The sequence below is a fragment of the Zootoca vivipara genome, chromosome 2 (assembly GCF_963506605.1).
Source record: "Zootoca vivipara chromosome 2, rZooViv1.1, whole genome shotgun sequence".
Taxonomy (NCBI): Eukaryota; Metazoa; Chordata; class Lepidosauria; order Squamata; family Lacertidae; genus Zootoca; species Zootoca vivipara.
In genome coordinates, this window is record NC_083277.1 from 56,296,096 (window position 1) to 56,318,929 (window position 22,834).

At 43.4% G+C, this 22,834-nt stretch overlaps 2 protein-coding genes across 10 annotated transcripts in view; one reads left to right on the plus strand and one right to left on the minus strand.

Moving 5' to 3' along the window:
• IP6K1 (inositol hexakisphosphate kinase 1) overlaps positions 1 to 15,240 on the plus strand; it is a 30,261-nt gene extending 15,021 nt beyond the window's left edge. For 5 of the 7 annotated variants that reach the window (XM_035105915.2, XM_035105916.2, XM_035105918.2 and 2 more), the window contains 6 exons: positions 2,086 to 2,432; positions 5,126 to 5,336; positions 5,670 to 5,830; positions 6,478 to 6,549; positions 7,209 to 7,384; positions 9,602 to 15,240. In XM_035105915.2, coding sequence (XP_034961806.1) covers positions 2,210 to 2,432; positions 5,126 to 5,336; positions 5,670 to 5,830; positions 6,478 to 6,549; positions 7,209 to 7,384; positions 9,602 to 10,108 — 1,350 coding nt within the window. In that variant the 5' untranslated portion in view covers positions 2,086 to 2,209 and the 3' untranslated portion in view covers positions 10,109 to 15,240. Of the gene's footprint in view, positions 1 to 2,085; positions 2,433 to 5,125; positions 5,337 to 5,669; positions 5,843 to 6,477; positions 6,550 to 7,208; positions 7,385 to 9,601 lie in introns of all 7 variants that reach the window. The other 2 variants (XM_035105921.2, XM_035105920.2) reach the window with 2 other exon arrangements.
• Positions 15,241 to 15,555: 315 nt separating this feature from the next.
• LOC118080540 (nicolin-1-like) lies at positions 15,556 to 21,945 on the minus strand. Of its 3 annotated transcripts, none has more exons than XR_009557122.1 (6): positions 21,446 to 21,945; positions 19,517 to 19,705; positions 18,386 to 18,499; positions 18,044 to 18,216; positions 16,720 to 17,725; positions 15,556 to 16,471 (listed from the first exon to the last, which is right to left on the minus strand). XR_009557122.1 is itself a non-coding variant. In XM_060271570.1 (6 exons), exons 1-6 carry the CDS (start codon positions 21,569 to 21,571, stop codon positions 16,345 to 16,347), a joined length of 753 nt encoding a protein of 250 aa, XP_060127553.1. In that variant the 5' UTR covers positions 21,572 to 21,943; the 3' UTR covers positions 15,576 to 16,344. The 3 variants fall into 3 exon arrangements, 2 of the variants coding, with proteins under 2 accessions (XP_060127553.1, XP_034961813.1); XM_060271570.1 differs by having other exon boundaries at positions 15,576 to 16,471; positions 17,654 to 17,725; positions 18,434 to 18,499; positions 21,446 to 21,943; XM_035105922.2 differs by having other exon boundaries at positions 15,577 to 16,471; positions 17,654 to 17,725; positions 21,446 to 21,942.
• Positions 21,946 to 22,834: the final 889 nt, after the last annotated feature.

The window sequence follows — 22,834 nt, forward strand, 5'->3', positions numbered from 1 at the left end:
TGTGATTGTTCTTTAACCATGTTAAAACTCTTGTAGTACTCTTGGTGCCCTAATGTATCTAGTGGTATTCATTTAGTGGCTGTAATGTAAGAACCAACCCTCTGGTTCACATAGGCAACTTTTAGGTCTTGTAACGCTTTTAAAAAAGCTATTCAAAAGTGCAAAACGTGTTAGCTATAAGCTTGTTACAGTAGCTACATGTGTAGGATTACAAAGTAGCATGTACTGATTACAATTACTTGTATGAATGTTTCCTTTAAAAAAGATTATTCAACCACAACAATCTTCAAACTTGGGTCATCAGATGGTGTTGCGCTACAATTCCCAGCATCACTGACAGTTGGCTGCGTTATCTGAGGGTAATGAGGGTTGCAGTAGTTCAACATTTGAATACAAGGTTGAAGAACATTGGATTAAAATATCTTTTGAATTTTATGTTGTGATTAAAGTAGTATCTTCATTCCTGGGCTGTAAGCTGATATTCATTGCTAATGCCAAAGGTTTAAATGCTCAGTAGATCAGATTCTGTAAGGTCCTTTGAAGGTGTGTGTATGATACTTGATAAACAACTGAGCAGTTGCTAGTGTATGTAGTGACATGTAGAAAATGCCAGTGCCAAATGACCCCCTCATCCCTATTGCCACTTATTCTGTAAATGTGCTTATTGACTCGTTCATTCACTGTTCCATATCAGTTGTATTAAGATATTTCACCAACTGACAGCCAGCTAAAAACTGGTACACATATAGCTTGTAATATTTTGATTGTTGGAGAAACCTAAAAATGGCATACAAACCACTATTGTTAAACTTTGGAGGTTAAGCCTGCCTCATAATATTGGTTAGTAGTCATTCACATAGTGGGCTAAGTAGATGGATGAAATGTTAAGCTATGGGAGCTTTATCATCACATACTCTAACCTCTTTTGGGGGAAGGGAGCGTTTAGGTTCTAGCCAACCATGTGAGTCTGAAAAATGGGACAGGCCTTACATACGTCCCTTTTCATTTGCTTTAACAAGTTCCCTACCTGGCAACGAGGGAAGAGGGACATATCTATGCTTGCAGAATGCAAACTGTGTCCAGTAGCTTAATATAAGTCATAGATAAACACAACAGCTATCACAAGTGCATCCTCGCCTGAGGCCATGAGACTTTCCAAAGTAGTGCCCTTACTAATCAGCTTTACACAAGATCACTAGCCAAATTAGAGCTCTGCAGAAGCCACCGATCTGTTTGGCAGTTAGACTAGACTGAAATCATTTTTGTCTACCTCAGTCATCTTCTATTTTAACCTCCTGTTGAAATATCAAAAGCATACCCTTACTGTGAAAGGGGAGATGAAGCATGCACCTCTCAGGGCAACTTTGGGGCACAGTTGACTCAATCTGTTTTGTAAAAAGTGGGGGACTTTCAAAAATTATATCAGAAGCTTGTCAAAAACATACTCATGAAATTCATATTATAAACCAAGGCTTGAGAGGCAGTTTGCAAGCTCCTTGCTCTTCTGTGTTTATGCTTTCCTTGTTAGTAGCAAGTGGTAGCCCTAAAACATTGACCCTTCCCCTTATCCTCATGACTACCAGTAATTAGTGTTTCCATTATCACATCACCTAACATGCAACAGTTGCATCTTCAGTGATGAAAGCCTACTTTTTATTTTGAAATGCCTTTTCTTCCAGTTATTCAAGGAACTTTTTCTACAACTTAACTGTCAGTTCAACATTTACATGAATTGAAGGGTTCTTTATTGGGAACAAGTACATGAGATAGCTCAAACGGAAGGATGGGATGTTGTTGAACTAATTCCTTGCTGGCATAGAGGAGTAATGCTTTAAGTAAAGGATGGGCTTACCTTATTAAAAGATCTAGATTGCTCTGAATAGCTGGTAGGTCATTGCTCTTTCTCGGTTTTGGTCACAAACCTCTTAAGAAATTATTGCCTTGTCAAGATCATTGATAAAATACAGAAGTGTGCAAAAAGAGGGGTGTGTGTGTGTGTAACTGATAACTACTTGGTAGACTTTGTACTGGGGCTGATGCAAGTGGCCACTGGCTAAGTTTTATGCAATATTCTTTGTTTTGCAGATCATTGGCACATGCTTTCTTACTAAGACATCTGAGTGGTAGAGATTTTGCTCCTTGAGAAACTGCTCCTTCCACCCCATGCAGCTCACCCCCAGCCCCAAGTGTGCGACTGGTGCCCTACGCAATGTGTGTTTGTCAAACCATGGAGGTGGGGAAGCATGGCAAGAACGCATCCCACACAGGAGGCCGAGGGGTCCTTCTGGAGCCTTTCATCCATCAGGTGGGTGGCCACAGCAGCATGATGCGCTACGATGACCACACTGTGTGCAAGCCTCTCATCACCAGAGAACAGCGTTTCTATGAGTCCCTGCCTCCAGAAATGAAGGAATTCACACCTGAGTACAAAGGTAAGCTCCCAAAGTCTTTGGAGAATCTCATTTAAATCCAGAGCATTTTAGTGTATCCGAAGGGCACTCTTCTATCAATAATAATAACAACAACAACAACAACAACAATTTATTATTTCTTCCCCAGCCACTCTGGGTGGCTTTCAATAGAACCTTAAAAACCCAAAAAAACTTCAAACATTAAAAACTTCAACTGTGCTGTAGAATGTATACATAGGGTGGTGTCCTACAAATTAGTTATGTTAGTGCAAGTACTTCTGGCTGCGCAACAGAACAGTCCCTTCTTCTTCCTGCATGCCTCATAAAACTATCCTGAAGGCTCGCCCAATCCCTGGTGTGCAGGGAGAGAAGAGGGAGGGAAGTTCCGTTGTACAAACCAAAATCCAATGGAACTATTTCATTACAGACTATCCATAAGATCACTGTGAAACTTTCCCATGGATTTTCAGACAATGCATGAATGAAAACAATTCGTTAATATGATTAGGCAGTTTGGGTGTTTATATACGATATTAACATAAGATCTTATTAATGGCATTGCTGGCTGGCAGTACTTCTAAAGCCCAGTTGGGATAAGTTTCAAAGTCATATAAGCCCTATATAGTTCACTTGGACTTACTTCCCAGTAACTTTGCTCAGGATTCTAATCTTAAGTCTGGTTTATATCCTCTGAATCTCATAGTGGAATGGTCCAGTAACCATCGTCTCCTGGAGAAAGTAACATATGAGGCACTAAGACCATGCTGCTTTCTGGTGGCAATTTGTGCAAGTATGGCAACTAAAAAACAAGACTTTGAGGCAATGTGCATTTCCCCCTCCCGGTTCTGCATGGAGGATTCTGATGTGTATTAACCGGGCCTTACTTGTGTAGTTTCAAATGAGTCTTAAGAAATTTCTTTTTCACACCACCTCTTTTGCCATATATGGTATTGAAAGAGCTAATTTTCTAACTTTAAAACGTAACCATTCCATCTTAGTAAGTTTTCCTTGTAGCTGCCACTTGGAGCTTAGGCCTTTCTAGAGTTTCTTTCACATGGGACACCATATTGGCTACTCCTATTAGCAAGTCTAGATCTCCCATATTAGAACTGAACCTGCCAGGTTGGGCTTTAGGCCCTGTCAGTTGTCAAAGGCAGACGCAGCACCATGAGATGCAAAGAAATCCCATGGTGCATTGCAGCATCTCTGTCCTGCCTTTGAGAAAGTCTTGTGCATCTGATATTGCTCCCAAACCTTGCTGATTTCTCTTGAGCACCTTCTTTGATTCCTTCCCCCCTTCTTTTGTATATGTGTCTACAATCTTATCTGTTTTCACTTGTGTTTCCGCCTCTGTTTTGGCTGTCTGGTTCTTTAAAGCTACTTAGCCCTGAGAACATCTTGCACAGCCTTATGGTACTATCCTGTACATATCTACTCCAAGTCACTCCATTGATTTATGTGGGATTTACAGGTAATGCTTTATAGGATTGCAGCTGTGATAACTAACACCAAGCATTTGATATTTGCAAAAGTTGTGAGGGCTTGGAAATGGTGTTTGGAAGGTGGGGCAATTGTAGTCTGCTGCTGTATTTTTAATGCAGAGACTATAAAGCTGTTGATACTAAATAAATTCTATGTTTAATAAAACTAAAGTAGAAATAATTAATGTTCTTAAATTCATACAGATAGCAGATGGGCTGTCATGAATACGCACAGCATTCTTTATAGATGAAGCTGTACAGAAAAAGCCTGTCACGGAAGAAAACAATCTGCCCCATGTTATAGCAAAGGAGGATGACACTTCTTTAATAATATGTTACTCTTGAATGGATCAGAAGATCATGCACATTTTTCTATTACTGTTATTGGGAAAATGTGACAAGGAAAGCCAGTCTTAATTTCAATTCACGTACAACAAAATTCAATTTATACTGAAATAGCCTCCTGTCTCACAAGAGAAAATGTGTTGCATCTCAACCTGGAGTCATTCCAGTTAATATTGAGAAGCTGTGCCAGAAAATGAACAAGAGTGACTTATGAATGCACTCTTTGGGCACAGACTGTGCAGATAATGGCTAGAGCTAAGCCTATACTAGATGTGCTTACATACTTAATGTGCCTTCATGGGACAAACTCTTGACTCCAAAATACATTTCAAAGTTATTTTGGTTTACCACCAGAATGTCATTTCTACCCTGTATTTCTCCTTATTGAAATGGAGGTGGTCTGAAAAGGGCACCTTTGACAGCCCATAATTTGAAACTGAGTGCTTTCAAGATACTATTCCATGCTCATTTTATTTACCTGAGTAGTAAGCTTTTAGTTATATAAACTATTGCTTTTGCATCAAGTAGATCAGAGACAATCATATATTCTGTTACATACATGTTGCATACAAAATCCAAAAGAGCTCTAACTTTATAAAGTGTTTAATTTTTCTTTGCACATAACCCCCCCCCCCCACCAAAGCGCATCTGGCCAATTCCTCCTGCCCCAAACATTGTAATTGATCCATCTTCTGGATACACCATTGATGTGACAATAGCTGCTTTGCGCGCGCACACACACACACAGTCCATCTTATGGTTTCATTTTGTTTTTCTCCCTTACATGGTCCTTGGCAACAACCTCTTAGAGTGCTAGTTTTTGTGGCTGTTACCTAGCTACTAAGAAATTTCATGTGAGGAATGCCACATGTGGCTTGTGTCTGGCAGGTGTGGTGTCTGTCTGTTTTGAGGGAGACCGTGATGGCTACATTAACCTGGTAGCATACCCCTATGTGGAGAGTGAAGCCTTGGAGCAGGAAGATGTACCAGAGAGGGACCAGCCACGTCGCAAACACTCTCGCAGAAGCCTCAACAGGTCTGGCAGTGGCAGTGAGCACAAAGAGGAGAGAGCAGGACTGGCCAGTGACGCATCAGAAAGGTATCATGTATTTCAGTTGTTTTTCATTAGTTCAGACATAGCTATTCAGAAGTTGCTTCCCTTAAACAACCTTTCGCTCCCTTTTTTGGCAAAATGTTCCCCAGTAAAGATACTGTAATCTTGTACATGCCGGCTGGACATCTATCTCCTGAGACCCTAACAATTATGTGAAGAAGGCTCTCATACTGCAAATATGAGAAAGGTGCAGAATGCCCCCCTCTCCTACAGAATTACTCTTGCAAAGCAACTAAATTTAGTAGCCCAAATGCTAATCTCTGTTGTAATCTAATTCCTAGCAAAGCTCTTATTTGTGACACCATATTGTGCCAACAGCTTCCAGGACACGAAGAGCCTCAAGAGCTGGCATTCAGATGTTCCATTTCAGATGCTAGATGGAAATAGTAGCGTGAGTTCTGAAAAGATCACATTTAACCCGTGGAGTCTGCGTTGCCACAAGCAACAGTTGAGCCGCATGCGCTCAGAGTCCAAGGAACGTAAGCTCTACAGTATCCTCCCAAAGGCTTAGTGTATACTTGACTGCATGCTCACAAGGTCTTTGATGGGGACTAAGAGGGGTGGCTGACTGCCACTGTCATCTGTTTGTTTTGGGAGGCAATGGAAGAGTGCGCCTTTGGGGGTGACTGACACCCTGCCAGTAAACCCTGCTTGGAGCATTTTCATCTTTAAAAGACCTACCCTGCCCTGATAGGCTGAATTGTGAGTCCTAGGCATAACTAGTGTTTTTCTGTGGCCTTCTGTCTATGGTTACTAGATTTTTTTCAATGAATCCAGGGACACTTCTTTTGCAGCAGCCAAGGGGTTAAAAGACAGTAGCATCCGGATTATTAGTAGGGAGCATCATCTTGTAAACATGTGTAGCTTCCATGGCAACCAGAGCCAGGTTCCTTGGTTATGTATGGGGGGGGGGAGAGAAGGGAAAGCAAAATAGGAGGGGATGGATGGAACAGAGGTGTGTGTGTGTGTGTGTGTGTGTGTGAGAGAGAGAGAGAGAGAGAGAGAGAGAGAGAGAGAGAGAGAGAGAGAGAGAGCATGTGTGTGTTTGGGGGCCCCCTCCCCAATTTCTTTTCTGGGATTCCTGCATCATAAACCATATGCCGGCGCCCTCTGTGTCTCCTCTCAGCCCTCGCAGCAAGGCCGTCCCCGGCATCGGTTCCTGCCGAAACAGCAATAAAGAAGAAGCAGCAGGAGGAGGGTGTGTGTGTTCCCACTTGCCCAATAATAATAATAATTTATTATTTATACCCCGCCCATCTGGCCTAACACAGCTGAGCCATCCACACTGACGACAGCGCCTCTTGCCACTGCCATCTTCCGGGCTGCCTGAGAGGGCGGAGCTGGGCACTCCAGTGGGCTCTGCTGCGCTTGGCTGCGCCGCGGGCGGCTCTGTGCAAGTTCAGGGGCGAGCATTGGAGTCCGGGGAGAAGGGAGCGTGGGGCATGATTGACAGGCCCCGCAGCCCACCACGAGGTCAGAGGAGCTACATCCTGTAGCCCAGCACCAGGCTACCTCCTGTAGCCCAGCACCACGGTCCGAATATCAGTTTTGGAGTGGAAAGTCTGCTCTTGCTTTAAAAATGGGAGCTTTTCTTATGGTATTAAACTAGGCTTTCTCTTCCTTGGCTTGTCCCCTGCCCCTGAAATGCTTATTTCTTCCTCTTATCATCGGGGGTGGAGCTTTCATGTATTTGTTTTTGTTCTTTCCTGTCTTGTTCTCTCTTTTTTTGGTCAGAGTTAAGATCTTTACCAGTGCATTTTCTGGAATGAAAGAGAGGGGTCTTAGAATTTCTGTAGAAACCAATCAAAGCAGTTCTAGGAATGATGAGAAACAAATTTACCTTTACTGGCTCCTTAGAATTCCTTTTACTGGAGAACGTGGTACACCATTTCAAATTTCCCTGTGTGCTTGACTTGAAAATGGGGACCAGGCAGCACGGGGATGATGCATCTGAGGAGAAAGCTGCTCGGCAGATGAAGAAGTGTGCCCAGAGCACCTCGTCCACACTAGGCGTACGGGTTTGTGGAATGCAGGTACCGTATAAGCTGCTAGCAAAACTTCTATTGCATGATTTATAGCCAGGGCTGATACCTTCCTTTGCAAGGGGGCGTGTAATAGTATTTGGCAACTGCTTAGAATACAGAGAATCTCTGCTTCCTTTTTTAAAAAGCTCTGTGTGTGATTTATAATCATATACAGTGGTACCTCGGTTTACGATCGCTGCAGTTTGCGATCGATTGGTTTGCGAACACCGCGGACCCGGAAGTGCTTACATCCGGGTTCCACGGCACGCGGATGAGCAGAAGTGCTCTATTGGCATTTTGCGCACGCGCAGAAGAGGCACTCCGTTTACAGACTGCTCGGGGAGCGACCGGCTCCCCAGAACCAATTGCGTCTGTAAACCGAGGTACCACTGTAGTCTCCCTCCCACAAATGCACATTTCTAGTCTTCATAGAGAGGTTTGAAAACATTCCAGCACCTATGCAGATCTACTCAGAAGTAAATCCCATTGATTTTAATGAGGTTTATTACAATATAAGTGGGTATAGGACTGCTGCCTTACTTTCAGGTATGCATAGGGCTGCACTTTGGTGTGTGGAGTTGGTGGAGAATATTACCAGCTGCTTAATAGCAAACAATCTCCCATGTGTCATAGTGAGCTTCCTTCATTACCGTATTTTTCGCTCTATAAGACGCACCTGACCATAAGAAGCACTTAGTTTTTAGAGGAGGAAAACAAGAAAAAAATATTCTGAATCAATGCCGCTGTCAGCGGTGGTGGCAGAGGGAGCAGCAGCCCGCTTTTGGGCTGCTCGTCCCTCCCCCACCCCTCTGCCGCTGTCAGCAGAGGGGGGGAGCAGCCCTATTTCAGACTTCTCGTCCCTCCGCCGCCGCTAGGAGCCATGGCTCCAGCGGCAGAGGCATCCCTCCGCTTGAGGGATCCCACTGCCGTCGAGTGCCTTCGCTCCATAAGACGCACAGACATTTTCTCTTCATTTTTAGGAGGGGAAAGTGCATCTTATGGAGCAAAAAATACAGTAAATGTGTTGTCCTTTTGAACTATGGTTAACACAGGCAGCTCACCTGGTAGTGCTCACATGCTAGTGAATGGAATAGCACTCCTTGGGGTTTAAGACTTACTCTGAAGTTATTAACCTCTGATCCTTGAGGAGCCAAGGTATTATTAGGATAGTAGGCTGGGACATAGGAAAGCATCTCTCTTTCTCAGATACATATGTATTTGAAACCCACTAATGGGCAAGGATGAACAGAGGTTTCATCAATCTTGAAATCGCATGGGGCTCTCTTGTTCAAAATGGGTGGTGACACCTTGCACAAAAAAACACAGAACATCTGCATTGGTCAGGGTGTCAGATAGGTGTCCCTTGCTTTGAGTGTTGTGGATACTCTCCTGTTCGTTTAGCATGTCTTCATAGCATGGATGCTGGTGCCCCCTGCTGGATGGTGGTCATTTGAAATACGTACCTTGCTTTTATTAAAATATCCTACTAATTTTACTGACAGCCATGATTCTGCATCAAGCTGCATTTGGACTTATTTTGAAGGAAATGTTGATTTCTGTGATTTGAGCCACCTTGAGTCCCATCAGGGAAAGAGGCGGGGTATAAATAAATGTGTAATAATAATTACAATTTTGCTCAGGATGTTTTATTTAGCAACAAGGGTGCTCCAGACAATTATTGTTTAACACAAGGCATTTAGCCAGCCTGGAATTTTCTTTTGGGCTACTTTATCCAGCAGGGTGTTGTACTGTATCCAGTTAAACTGTATCATAACCATCCATAGGAAGGGAGTTGAAGAGACTTTTCTCTTATATGGGAGTACTGAAGCTTTCACCCATATCTAACACCTTGCCAGCGTAATGTACAATCTTTCAGATTTCTTTGAGGATACAACAAAGGCACACTGTTGAGGTTTGCCATTTTTAATTTGGCTGCTAGTCCACTTTTTCCTCTTTAAGTGTGCTTGAGTCCTGCTCCACTTTGGTTGTTCTGACTCTGGAATGTGTCCAAACCTATGGAGAACCGAGTCCTTGTAATATTTTAATTTGGCACAGCAGGGACTAGAACTAGTTTGATGCTTCTTTTTTTAACAATTCTCATGACGACGCAAAGGCTTCCATGAGCTACTGCAGAAAAGCATAGCTGACCATTACTGCTTTGTAGCTTCATGCAGTACACGTTTGACTGTTCTTTGTAGACTAATGTATGACTTTTTTCTATCATAGGTATATCAGATGGACACAGGCCATTATTTGTGCAGGAATAAATACTACGGCAGAGGTCTTTCCATTGAGGGTTTTCGCAATGCCCTCTACCAGTATCTGCACAATGGAGTAGAGCTACGAAAGGACCTGTTTGAGCCCATCCTTAGCAAACTGCAAAGCCTGAAGTCTGTACTGGAGAGGCAGGCCTCCTATCGCTTCTACTCCAGCTCCTTGCTCATCATCTATGATGGGAAGGACAACCGGTCGGAGACATATATGGAGCGCAGGGCAGAGATGCGCCTGAAACAAGTGGACATCTCTCTCCCAGAGAGCCTACAAGATGCCAGCAGCACAGAGGCAGTCAGTTTCCAGCCCAAGGTAGATGTACGTATGATAGACTTTGCACACAGCACGTTCAAAGGCTTTCGAGATGATCCCACTGTACATGATGGCCCCGACATGGGGTATGTGTTTGGACTAGAGAGCCTTATCAACATAATGGAACAGATGCGGGATGAGAACCAGTAGCCTTGGGCTGGGCTCCTCAACTTTGTCCCTCATTGATAGAAACAGACAGGACCACCACCCCTACAGAAAAAGCAGACTGCTGCTTTGAAAATATTCTGTTGCTCCAGTGTGTTTAACATCAAAGGACACAATATCCTGGATGATCCTGGCAAAATGGCTTTGACTATCCTGGCCTGGACTTCTTGCAGGAGAAACAAACCCCATGGACCCCAGCATTGGGCATTTATATCTAGGGCTTTGCATTTGTTCAATACAGCCCTGTGATCATGTCTGTTAGGAATGTGGAGACTGACCCCATGGGAAAGAAGAGGGGTGATGGTCTAGTGGTGTAGATTTTGGGATTCCAGTGTCCCTCTTCTTTGTCAGCCTTCCATTGAGAACCAGCGGTTTGAACCTCTCTTCTTTTGTTTGGAAAGGGCATTCAGATACAAGCTAACATTACTTATGGGGCTGATTGAGGCACATGATTTGCACATACTCCTCTCTGCTGTTGCTGCCCCTGAGCAGATGTGAGAGACTCTTCTAGAGGGTACAGATGATACTTCATTTATCTTCTCCAATCTGGGCATTATCAAATCATCCCAAATGGGGAAATAAATGACCAAAGGAAAACTAGTGCAGTGCTTTAATGGTTTTGCTTTGCACCCCATTGATGAAGCTGGCCTACCTCCCTTCACCGTTTCCTGCACATTGATAGAAACTCTCCAAAATTCCAGAAAGGCCCAGTCAGGTGTTCACAATGCTGTCTTGGTCAAGAACTTCATAGGAGAGTTCAGCTGGCTAAGGATAATGTTAATAGCACATTCATGCTGATCCCTTGCCGCTTTTGTGAGACTAATGATATTTATCAGGTGCCAACTCCCCCTCACCCCACCCATGCGTCTTTCCATTTTGTAGATAAAATAGTCTCTTTTCCGACCTCATTCAGATCCAAGCACCATGATGTTTGGTTGCAGTTTTCCTTTTTCCTTCCTTCCAGGGAGGCTTCCTAGCAAGACAGCACACTTCCATACATGTTCCGCCCACAATAATAAAATACTTGTGTGGGGTAATTGATGAGAAAAGTAGGCGTCTTTATTTTCAGAAACTCCCGATTTGTGGAGGGAAGCGTCTGTCTGGCTTTTAATGTATTGCCACCTGTGCTTGTTTTCACCTCAGGGAGTTGGTGTTTCCAGCCTTGTTCCTCCACTTTGTGTCGGGTTGAATGCAGTTGTGCCACGTTCTGGCCCCACATAATGTATATGTGATTCTGTTGCGTGGGCTGAGGTGTTGGTGCCTTGTACCATTAATCTTGACAGCATTAGTTCATTGTGTGATTAATCCCAATTTGCAGCTCTTGGTGGCAGTGGTGGCCCTAAGTGCTGTTCTATGGACCTTGGAGACTAGTTGCTCTAATTAGGACCAGGCCTAGTATACACAAATGCACTAGACTTCTTGGGCATGCACTTTGTTGGGGAGGTGATTTACTACCATAGGGAACTAATGGCAAGGCATTAAAGTTGAGCACAATTGTCATAAACCTCTACTACTAGATGCTCTTATAATGTGTTAGCATTTGCCCCAAAGCTCCTGTGCTGAATCTGTGCCTCCCTTTTGGGCGAGTATGAACTTCACAAGTTTGTCTTGAAAGTATTGGCTCTTTCATCAAGGAGCTGCTGGTGGAGCCCCCTCTCGTGCCAGCAGGTATTTGCAGTTGACTCTGTGCTGAATGTTCTGAAGGGTAGGTGGGGGGGGGGCAACCGTTGTGCATTGACCAATTTAGCAATTAGTATTAGATGTTGCCTCTGCAACGAGAGGCATTTTCACAGGGAAAAGAGCAATGCCATTTCCCCAACGTTATCTTTGATTCCCAGAATTTAAGGGAACAGGTTTGCTTTCTGTTGAGCCCAGCTTTTGAAGTCTTCAGAATGGTTTTGAGGCATCAAAATTTTGGTATTGTTTTGGTTAAACAGGATCTTTCAATATTGTTTTGAAGTTTTTAACTTTGTAATCTTTATCCCTCTACCAGTTACTTAAGTAACACTGAAAATACAGAAAATCACTCTAAAGAGTATTCTTCCTGTTCTAATGACTGCACCATTTTGATATTTTTTTCCAATTAAAAATAATCTGGACCATTCTGAACTTCTCATCATAAGTTCCAGAGCTTGTAAATAGCATTTCTCCTTCCTGTTGTCAGGTTTTGTTTTCATGTTGCTAGTAACTGTTTGCTCCGTAAGGCACCAAAAATATTAAAGGACTTGGTTTTGTTGGTATTTTAGCATTGTGGTTAGTTTTCAGACAGTGTAACTGCAAAGCACAGTCTTGTTCAATAGCAATAAGCTTTCCAAGTTCATTTCTTTAACTTCAAGTTAAGCAACGGGACGTGGATGGGACTGTTCTTCATACTTGAGCACCTTGCATGTCTGAAGGGATTTGCCTTTTCCTAGTAGAGGTCTGCTTGCCACCAGCTCAGAGTACAAATTGAACTAATTTGACTAACATGATCCTCTATTTGATGCAAGCCTGTATGTTGCCTCTTGCAGGGCTGTTTGTGCCTGCATGTGCACACACATGCTTGTGTGTAGTCTGTCGGTGTTAGGGTAGCTGAAATTGAAATGTACTGGCAAAACTGTGAACGGAAGCATCTAGAGGGTTTGTTAGAGAAGTACCCATGCTATCAGGGCAGATAAATTTAAATGGATTTCATTGTAGAGAGTTATTTCTAAGCCATCCCTTTGGGCGTGCAGCAAAAATCAGTTTCTGCAACTTGACATTTGCTTTCGATTGAAAGCAACTCTGCAGAGTAAAAGTGCCTTCTAAAAGGCACCAAGAAAAACATGACAGAGCAGAAGGTATGAACTAGAATATTTGCCTTCAGCAGCTCTCCTTCCAACTGTTTGGTTAACTGTGTTCAAACTTGCATCTTGCCAGAGAAAAAGGTCTCGGGTCTCAGGCAAACAGGTCACAGATGTTTGAGTGCATCCCCCTTTGCCCTCTTCTGCCCTGAAACAAACGGAATTGAATCTGCCCCAAACAAAGCTAGTTTGTCAAATGGCTTTTGTACAGTACATTGTCCCACTCTGTTTTGATATATAAATGGGGCAAAGGTAGACCCAGCATTTGTTGTTACACTGCAGCCATTCTCCTTGCCATAAAGGCACCTGTCATTGGACACAATCGTGCAAACATGCCACTTCCCTGTTCTACCTCATTATCTGTAAAATCCTTCAAGATAATTAGGCTTATTATGTCATTTTAGGGGTGTTGTTACAGAACTGGAAGCTACATTGCAAGTGTCATGAAGTTCTCTAGAATAATTTTGCAAAATAAAATAGCTGAAGATGACATGGGGTTAGCTTTGAGGAACTAAACATAAAGCAACTTGACTCTTTCCACCTGTGGTTTCAGACTGGGATGTTGCTTTTTAGTAGTTTTTAGCTCATTAAAATGCCTAGACAAGGGTGAGTGGTGAGAGACTGAGCATACGGCTTTTGTAAAGCAGGTGCTGCTCTGGACGCTGGGTCCAACAAAGCCATTATGTATGCATTGTATACATTGAGGTCCTCTGCTGGACACTCATGTAAATAATCTTTCCAGTCTGTTCCTCCTGGAGCAGCACATCCTGTTTGTTGCCCTTACAGCTTGCTGACACTTTATGTCCAGTAGTGTTGATTCCTTTAGCAGGACTTTGCACGTACTGTGTAGTTGCCTTCATGTAGATGATGAATCAGCTTTTCAGCCTTCTGAAATACATAGCCAGCTATCTCTCTAGCAATACATAGGAACTGCTAGTGTTGGTGAATGCACACTGTAAGGGGTTCCTTCTCATTAAGGGCCAAATGAGAGTTCACCAGATAAGCACTTGGATTTATTTTGTATTGGTGGCAGCTGCTGCCTTGAAAGTGTCTCTTCCTCCTCACCTAGAGGTTATTACTGCACTGTGTTTTTTGTCAATAACTGATCTTGCCCTTTCAGTTGGAATAGGAGCCACCTTCTCTTTACTAGCACCTTTGTAGCCTGGACCCTGCTGCATGACATTTCAGAAATATCGGCTCAAATATTTCCCTATGAATGATGGAGAGTTGCACTTTGGATAATGTTCAGTCTAGATGACCCCAAAGAAGGCCCACTGTGTGTCACGGGGGGGGGGAGGTATTCAACTCTTACCATATCTGTTCCTGCACCTGAAGGAAGTCTGTGGAAGAAATGTAGCCTGGCTTCTGTTGAAAGAGGCTGAATGTCAGTTTCAATTTCCCTAGCCTAACACACGTGCAGCTATGTTTCCATATCAATCCTGCCCCTCTTCAGAGGACCAAACCACAAATCAGACCAGATCACATTTGCCTGCCTGCTGCTTACAGGTTGGGTTTGATGGTGTAGTTTTAGCTGGTCAGAAATACTAGTTTCTGCTTGGGGGGGAGATGCTTTAGCTAGCCAATTATTTCACTGAGTTACACCAGCAACTTGCCATGAACCCTTGGAGTGCACCTGAATACACATTTTGCTGCTATTGGTATAAAAATGTGGAGGTGCAATCCGTGGGCATATGCTGCTCTGCACAAGTGCAAGGGAACCTGCTTTATTGCTTGCTGTGAAAGGGTCACCACAGAATATTATGACCATTTGGGTTTAAAAGGAGAGACAAGCTTTGGTGGTTTCATGGACTGCTTTTTGACTGGGGGGAGAGAGACTATAGGCCTATGTATTTTGCTTGTTTTACAGCAAGTCTGGAAAGGGTCATCCAAGTCAGGTTCAGACTTTGGTTGGTTGTATTTGTACTTACTATTGCATGCTTATCTCAGGAGCAAAATGTTGTTTTTTATACTTGGAAAAGTCTAGGTGCAGAATGGTCTCTATGAGAACTGCCAGAAAGGGAAGAAATGTTACTATGAGAGCAGGGAGCAGTACTGCACCCTACAGGAATGGTTCCTATCTGTCCATTTTGACTTGTCTGGGAGGGACGCAGCATTGCATTACAAACTTCTTGTATATTTTTCATAGTCTATTCCAGTGCCATTTTGTTGGGCCAAGTCAAGCTTTTGGGCATGAGAAATAACAGTATCTGTACTCCATACACTGCATCCCTAGCTCTCCTGTTGTGTATAAAAAGTCCTATGTGTATATAAATAAACTGCTAGACATTTAGCTGAGGGACAAGTGTCTTTTATGGGTCTCTTCCACTCCACCGAGCTTAATAACCTAGTTCACATTATTAATTGAATTTATATACCACCCTATACCCAGAAGTCTCAGGGCAGTTCACAGAATAAAATCAAAATGTAAAACTACAAAATACATAATCAAGTGCATATCCATCCCAGTATGGCTGGGTCCGGGGAGAACAGGTGCAAGATGGATGTGAATTAATTTGACTGCTTAGGGAACTACATGAGATTACACACAACCATGAAATCTCTGGCTGGCTTTCTTTCACTTTAACATATTTTCTGTCTCTTCCTCCAGTTTTGTAAGACTTAAGGAGATTACTTCTAGGCACTAGTACTTGTTCTTTTGCCCTTGGGGGAAAATGCTATTTTAATGGGGCTCATCTCACACAAAGCTGAGTTAAAAATGGTTCACAAATGTCAGTTGCTTAATGTAAATCAGGCTTCCCCAAACTTCGGCCCTCCAGATGTTTTGAGCTACAATTCCCATCTTCCCTGACCATTGGCCCTGCTAGCTAGGGATCATGGGAGTTGTAGGCCAAAACATCTGGAGGGCCGCAGTTTGGGGGTGCCTGATGTAAATCTTTAGTCCATGTTCAACTGCCAATACAGCCTTACTAAACTGAAGTTATGTTCGAGCAGTTCCCATTATTATTTAAAAACTTTTTAAAAAAAGTTAGTCTGGAAACAAGCTTAATAAATGCATTTATTTAGCAATTCACACCATTAACATTCCTTTCTACTTTTGTGGCTGCACCAAGAGAAAGTGCTTTCAAATTAAAAGGAGAAAAGAACAAAGGATGTGACTAAAGGATGGAAGATGTGGGATAAATCAGCTAATGACCTATTCTGTGAAGCTGGACGCATCTCTCTGCTGTAGTAAGGAACTTTGTGGAACTGCAAAAGCATATCTAGTCAGAAAGAGCACAGCTACTGAAACCCCAGAAAGGAACATACCGTAAGATACAACTCATTCTTTTCTTGCACTAAATTATACAACATTTCAAACGACAAGGTCCTCCAGATCTACTGGATGAGGCCACATCTAGCAGCTCTAAAAGGGGAAGGAAACCAACATTGATGGATTCCTCATCTTTTTCTAGTAGCATCTTTGCAGCAATCTACATAAAACAGTGCTATTTCTAAGAAATGTGCCATGTTCTCGTGCTTGGAAAACTCACGTGTAGAAGAGGCTACTATAATAACAGCCATCCACCTGAAACAAAAAACACAAACGGTAGTCAGTTTCTGGCAAAAACACTGCACTCGCTCAAGTTTAAAGAGTAGGAGCTGAGCATTCTCCCTTTCCCTTTGTGAATCTTTCCTTATAGTGATTCCTAGGAAGCTCAGTGACATATTTCACAGCTATGCATGTTGCAACTTAAAGCCCAGCCAACATCAGAAATCCCTTCAATGAATACCTGCTGCACCTTACTTTTCTGGTAGAAACAGTTGTCAACTAACATTGAAATGCCTGATCTGCACTGCTGGCTGATTGGAGTATCTCCGCTAGCACCCACATTTACTGGACTTCTGAAAACTCTTGGTTAGCATTGGGAAATTCCTGAAAGGAAGAGACTGTTGTTGAGAAGGGCAGCAATTTATCTCCTACCTGCTTCAACTACGGTACCACCCCAACAGTTGATGCGTCTCGCATTACTGCTAAGATTCTGTGTGAATATAGCATGGCACATGGGATGCAGTGTTCAGCTTCCTGAGAATGTTTTTTTTTCTTATAAGAGCAAATTTCCAACCCTTATGACTGTGAAGATATACTCTGAAAGTGTGTGGGCAATGCTTGCAAAAATCTCAGAGCTCAAGATTTCCAGTAGCTACAGGTTAAGGTTCTAGTAGATTGCATGGTTCCTTAGCCTACTTACAAAGTCAGGACACATTATGCAAAATAGTAGAAAATATAAAGCAGCATTTGAAAAATAAAATTTCATGCAAATATACATATTTTATGCAGGTTAAAAGAGTTACCTTCTTGTGATGCTGAACTTTTTTTTAGTGCAGAGTACTCAGAGGCCTGCACACCATGCAGCCCATCAATAATGGTCAAGTCCTGACTAACAGCTGAGCTATATGGCACACATAGTTTTTTCTAGTCTTTCTACAGCTAGGGTCTCCAATTTGGTGTCTATGCCCCCCTTATATTAAATGAGGGGTTTTTACATTTTTTGTTGTGATGCCTGTTGTTTGGTCTTCTGTTCATCTGGAGACTGTGTAGGCTTTTTGCCTATTGCTGGGGGAGAAGTTTCTGAGCATTGCATGTTCTTCCACACAATGAACATTTTGTGCCCACAAGTTTCTTAGATTTCCAGCTATGTCCCTGGGTCCAGATATTTTGGGACCTCTTTTCTAAGCTGCAGTGTCGTCTTTTACTGACTCTACTTACCAAACAAAGGTTTCCTGGCCAGACTTTGGTTGATGGATGTGGGAGTCAGACAGAGAAACCTTTCTGCAAGTTCTACAGTGGGTTAAAAGACAAAACAAAGTTGGGGGAAAGCCTCCTCTCCCCCTGCCCCTCACCCTGGGTAGGTCAACGAACTACTGCCAATCTTCATCTTGACTTGCAGACCAGCTTGCCTGCATGGGAAAGGGATTTCCAGGCATGTGTCAAACAAAACCTGAATCTATATATGTGCCCCTAAGATCAATGAGGGGTAGTTTGGAAATGATTTCGTAGAATCACAAAGTTGGAAGGGACCTCAGATGCCAACAAATCCTGCTCCCTTCTGATGCAGGAAATCTACAAGTTTGCACTCGCAGACAGGCATACACATACCTCCAAACTGCTTTCTTGTCTTTCTTAGTATCAGAAATACATAGAAGTGGTATTGCTGGGTGCTCTGATATAGCTGCTTGATGTTCCTGATGCCACTGCAAATCTTTGCTGATGCCATCCAATGTGGGTAAGACAGAGAGTTGGCCTGGCAACCATGGATCACAGCTAGCGATCTAGGTGTTGCAGAGAGAGACTAACATCAGCTAACTAACCATCTTGGGTCCCTCTGAAGAATATTATATTTAGTCCCAGCCTTTGCTGTCAGTTCAGTTGTAAGACACAGGGAACACTGGCCCTGTGGATCTGGGAAAGAGTGCCAGAAGGAGATGGCAATACACACACCTCTTGGTCTCCAGGGCAGAGCTGTAGCTCTTCAATACTGAAACGCACCCATGTTGGAGAAGGCTGGCGCAGAATCAGCCGCATGGCAATCGCCCGATCCACACTGCAGAGCATCTAAAAGAAATAATATATGCTGCTAAAAAAATGAACACCTGCAACAACTGCTGACAAGACACTTGAAACAAGACTAATGTATTGAGTCATTGCAGGTGCTGGAGTTCCTTCTGTCCATTTATGAAGTGATAAGAGTGCTGGACTAGGACTGCTCAAATCTGTACTCGGACATGAGGCTCACTGGGTTTACCTTGGGAGAATGACTATTTCTCAGCAGCCTCTACATCACAGGGCTGTTGTGAGGATGGAGAGAGTGTTTGGCTTTATTAGCTGCCCTAAGAGCACTTATGCTGGGGTGCAGTAAGAATCACTTCAGTTGACTAGTGCATAGTTCTAAGAGCTGTATCAGAAACCACCTGGCCTAATAAGTTATAAATGGTTGGCATTAATGGACAATATATTGTTCAAGAATAGAACTGGAAAACATTTTCAAGGGAGAAGCTCTTGCTGTAAGTTGCATCTTCACCATTCCCTCAGAAGTTTTTCTTAAAGCTAAAGGGATGTTGGAGTAGCTACTAATGGCCCTGGCAGTCCCTATCTACTCAGTAGTGTAGGAGAGGAGAGTGGGAAATCTGGACATAAACATTGCACTTAACCCATATTAATAATTAAACTGGGTTTTTTTAAGGATTTTTAACGTACAGTTCCTATAAGTGTGGGGAACGAGAGCCAGCTTTAGTGAAAGTACAAAGGAACACAGGTTCAGAATAAAAGCTGCTTGGTAAGTAGTGCCCAAGGGGTTCAACTTTGCACTTGGCAATGAGCACGTGCTCCCAACTGCTCCACCTCTGTAACAACCACAGCTGAGGCATCCTCCTGTAAGAGCACTGTCTTGAAAAGAGAGCTTAGTCAGATTTTAGATCTTGCATTTCAAGTGCAATATCAGTTACCACAGAGAATGCTCCCTAGAGAAAAAGAGACTGCAGTCTGCCAAGAGAGCTGTTTATAAATGAATAGAAAGGAAGCAATACACTGGCCTTTCACCTCCAGCTCCCAGTGGAGCCCGGTTATCCTAACCTGATTCCTGGAGAAACAGAAGTAATCCTGGGAGCCTTCCTCTGTGTGTGGGTTGGGCATCAGGCAATAATTACGTAAGCAGGTGACCCAGCTGGAGCGGCTTTTGCTTCCCTTGTTTGTGAAGTTTTTTTGCTGCATCCGCACAGTCAAGAAAGCTGTGTAATAATTCCTGAACACAATCTCCTGTAACTGAAAACAAGCCTGTCAGTTAATTACACAGCTCCCTCTGCATAAAATAATTATTAACAAGCAAGCAGCCTGTGCCTTACATTTAGAAAATCAAAATCAAAACAGCAACCAACTGTGCAAAGAGTAACAGCAGAACTTTATGGAAATGCTTTTCTGCTGGGCTTAAAATGGTGAAAACCTGGGGAGGAAGTGCTAGAGCAGAAATATCCACCCTCCAGTCACCTCAAACATTCTATCCAGGACTTGTACCTTCTTGAGAGAAGATATGGAGGATAAGTAATATGAGAACACAATGTCAGCTACTTGAGGGCTTTTTGCTGCAGAAGCAATTTCAGAAAAATGTCACTTGACAATTCTTAATGCTTATGTTGATGATTGTTCAACTGAACCAGACAAGGCAACTCTATGGAAGAGGACATTCCTGGGTCTACTGTTTCAGGTAGGTTGGGTAATCTTTGCTGCATTCACAAGCCAGTAGCTGTAGTGGGTAAATGTTTTTCTTAGGACAGGAGTGGCTAATAATATTTATTTCCCCATAGGATCTGAATTTACCCTTGGCTAACCCTCTAGCTGTTGGCCAGTGGTGGGTGTCATGAAAAGTAGATGTAGCCACCCCATAGTCTTGTACACATACTCTAGCATACACACACACATTATACAGACAGCCCCAGCCAATCCATGCAGCTCAACTGAGAAAGGACATTATTGAAACCTCCCTGCACATTAAATAATAGATCTGATGACCAGGAAGATAGTACAAAGTTCTGCAGGTCAGGGCGGTGGGTTAATTGTGGAGCTCGGTCATCCAGTTCTGCTTTAGAAAATAACCTCAAATATGTGGTCATTTGATTTTGAAGTTCAATATCCTGCTACTATCCTTTATCTTCTCATAGTCAAGTAAGTTTATCCACAACTGAATGATGGGAGGAGATGGTTCTGAGAGATCAACCTCTTGTATGAGATGTGTTATAAGGAGGAATGTAATAATAATAATAATAATAATAGTCAGTTGCCACAAGTGTGACTTGTCATTGTACCAGCACTACTCTGTCAAGACTAGGTGGTGGGGAGACATGTTCTTGGTAATACTTCCTGTGCTTTGCTGATCTAATTTACACCCAACTACTGTACTGTTTTCCCCCTGAACGTTAGCAGTGGAGTCACTGGGGGTGGGGGTCTTGTGCAAATCAGTGTCTCAACATCAATTCCACATCTACACACAAAAGGCAGGGACCAATTTCACAAGCTTATTAGGAAAATAAAGAGTGACAGGTATCACTCCTGAACATGAAGTCTGATTGAGTGCTATGAAGAAGGGTAGATGCTTTGATAAGGCAAGCATATATGTGTCCCTGAGGGCCTTCCTAAGTCATTTGCTGTACAATACATCTGTTATGACATTTGCTCCACTCGCACTCCCCTGCCTGTGTGGGTTTTTTTAAAAAGACATTTCCCCCTTAATATTTTGTCACTGGGAAAATGAGGTTTCCTCTCCCTCTACTATCACCATTGAGTGCTGTGTAATATGTGGGGGGTGGGGTGGGGGCTGCTAAGATGACCAGGGCCTTAGGCTTGGTGAAAGAGAGCGAGAGAGACCACGCTTTGGGCTCAGAAGGTCCAGGACCCACCGGAATCTCCAACGGAAAACAACTTCAGCTTCTCGCTCCCTACTCAGGGACACGAGGGAAAGGTCGGACCAAGATGGGATTTCGTGAGGCTGAAGGCGCCCCTCGCACTTACGAAGAAGGACCGGCGGCGAGGCAGCAGCACGTCGATCACTGACGCCCCGGGTCGCCAGGACATTTGCCCGTCCACCTGCACGGCGACCGCGTTTCTGACCGTGCACTGAGCAGCCTCGCGCGCCATGTCCCCTGAGGAAGCAGCGCAGGCTTTCTGTGGCAAGGACAAACTTCTCGGCGCCGCTTCCTTCCTTCCCTCCCGTCTCGCCGCCTCCACGGCCAAAATGGCGGCAGCGAGCGCGCCTGCCCACCCAGTGGCCTTTGGGGAGGGCTGCCTGCGCCCTTAAAACCCCGACACTCAGGGGGGTGGGGGGAGCGTTCAGGGAGCGCGCGAAACTCTCGTCCACAAACGAGCGCTGATCTGGGAAAGGAGGACGTGACGCGAAGGCGTTCGCAATCTCCATGGAAACGACCGCGGTTCGGTCCTTTGTCCGGGAAGGGAGAGTAGGCCGGAAAGGCTAAACCTATTAGAGGTTGCGGGGAATTCCCGCCCGCCTATCAGTTGCGGTGTTCGAAGCGCGCATAGAAGTGCGGAAGCAGCGAGCCGGCGCTCCTTTTACCTGCGGGGAGGGGGGAATGGGCGGAAGGATACAGCGCTTCTCGAATTCTCAGTACAGTAAATACGCCTTGAATTGCGCTCTTTGAGCGGCATTTTATGAAGAGAGTTTACTCGCTTACTTAGGAGAATGTATAAACCGCTTAATAATAATATAAATCCTCCAAGCGGTGGACATAAAAACAAAAAGACTTATAAATGAAAAACAGATAAAATAAGCAAAAAAATTGTTTTTTAAATTATATTTTTATTCACTTTTCTTTTTCTATCGTTACATACATGTCATATCAATAACATTTATATTACATCACTTCTCCCCTCCTGGGCTTCCCCCAACTTCCACTTCTGGTTTGTTTCCCTCTTGTTACATACTGCTGTTTCTTAAGAGTCTACTATATCGTTTCTTTTATCGTTTTAAATGTTCTATGTTAATAAAGGTGTGAGTGTTTATTTAAATCCTGCCATCAAATCAATAGTCTTCCTTCGTTTCTGCAAGTATTTTATAAATGGTTCCCACTCTTTTTCAAAGTCACTGTTGTCTTTTTCTCAAAGTCTGTCCATCAATTTTTGCCAGTTCTGCATAGTTCATCCATTTCTCTTGCCATTGTTCTTTAGCTGAAATTTCTCCAGTCTTCCACTTTTGTGCTATCAGAATTCTCGCCGCCACAGCCATAGTAGTAGTAGTAGTAATAATAATAATGATAATAATAATAATTTATTATTTATACCCCGCCCATATGGCTGAGTTTCCTCAGCCACTCTAGGCAGCTTCCAACAGAAAAATAAAATACAATAAACTACTAAACATTAAAAAGCTCCCTAAACAGGGCTGCC

Coding starts and splice junctions, on each gene's coding strand:
- LOC118080540 (XM_035105922.2), bottom strand. CDS start 21,571: ATGGCGCGCGAGGCTGCTCAGTGCACGGTCAGAAACGCGGTCGCCGTG. Junction 18,217..18,385: donor TCTGCCCTGGAGACCAAGAG/GTGTGTGTATTG, acceptor TGCAACACCTAG/ATCGCTAGCTGTGATCCATG. Junction 17,726..18,043: donor GACAAGAAAGCAGTTTGGAG/GTATGTGTATGC, acceptor AACCCACTGTAG/AACTTGCAGAAAGGTTTCTC.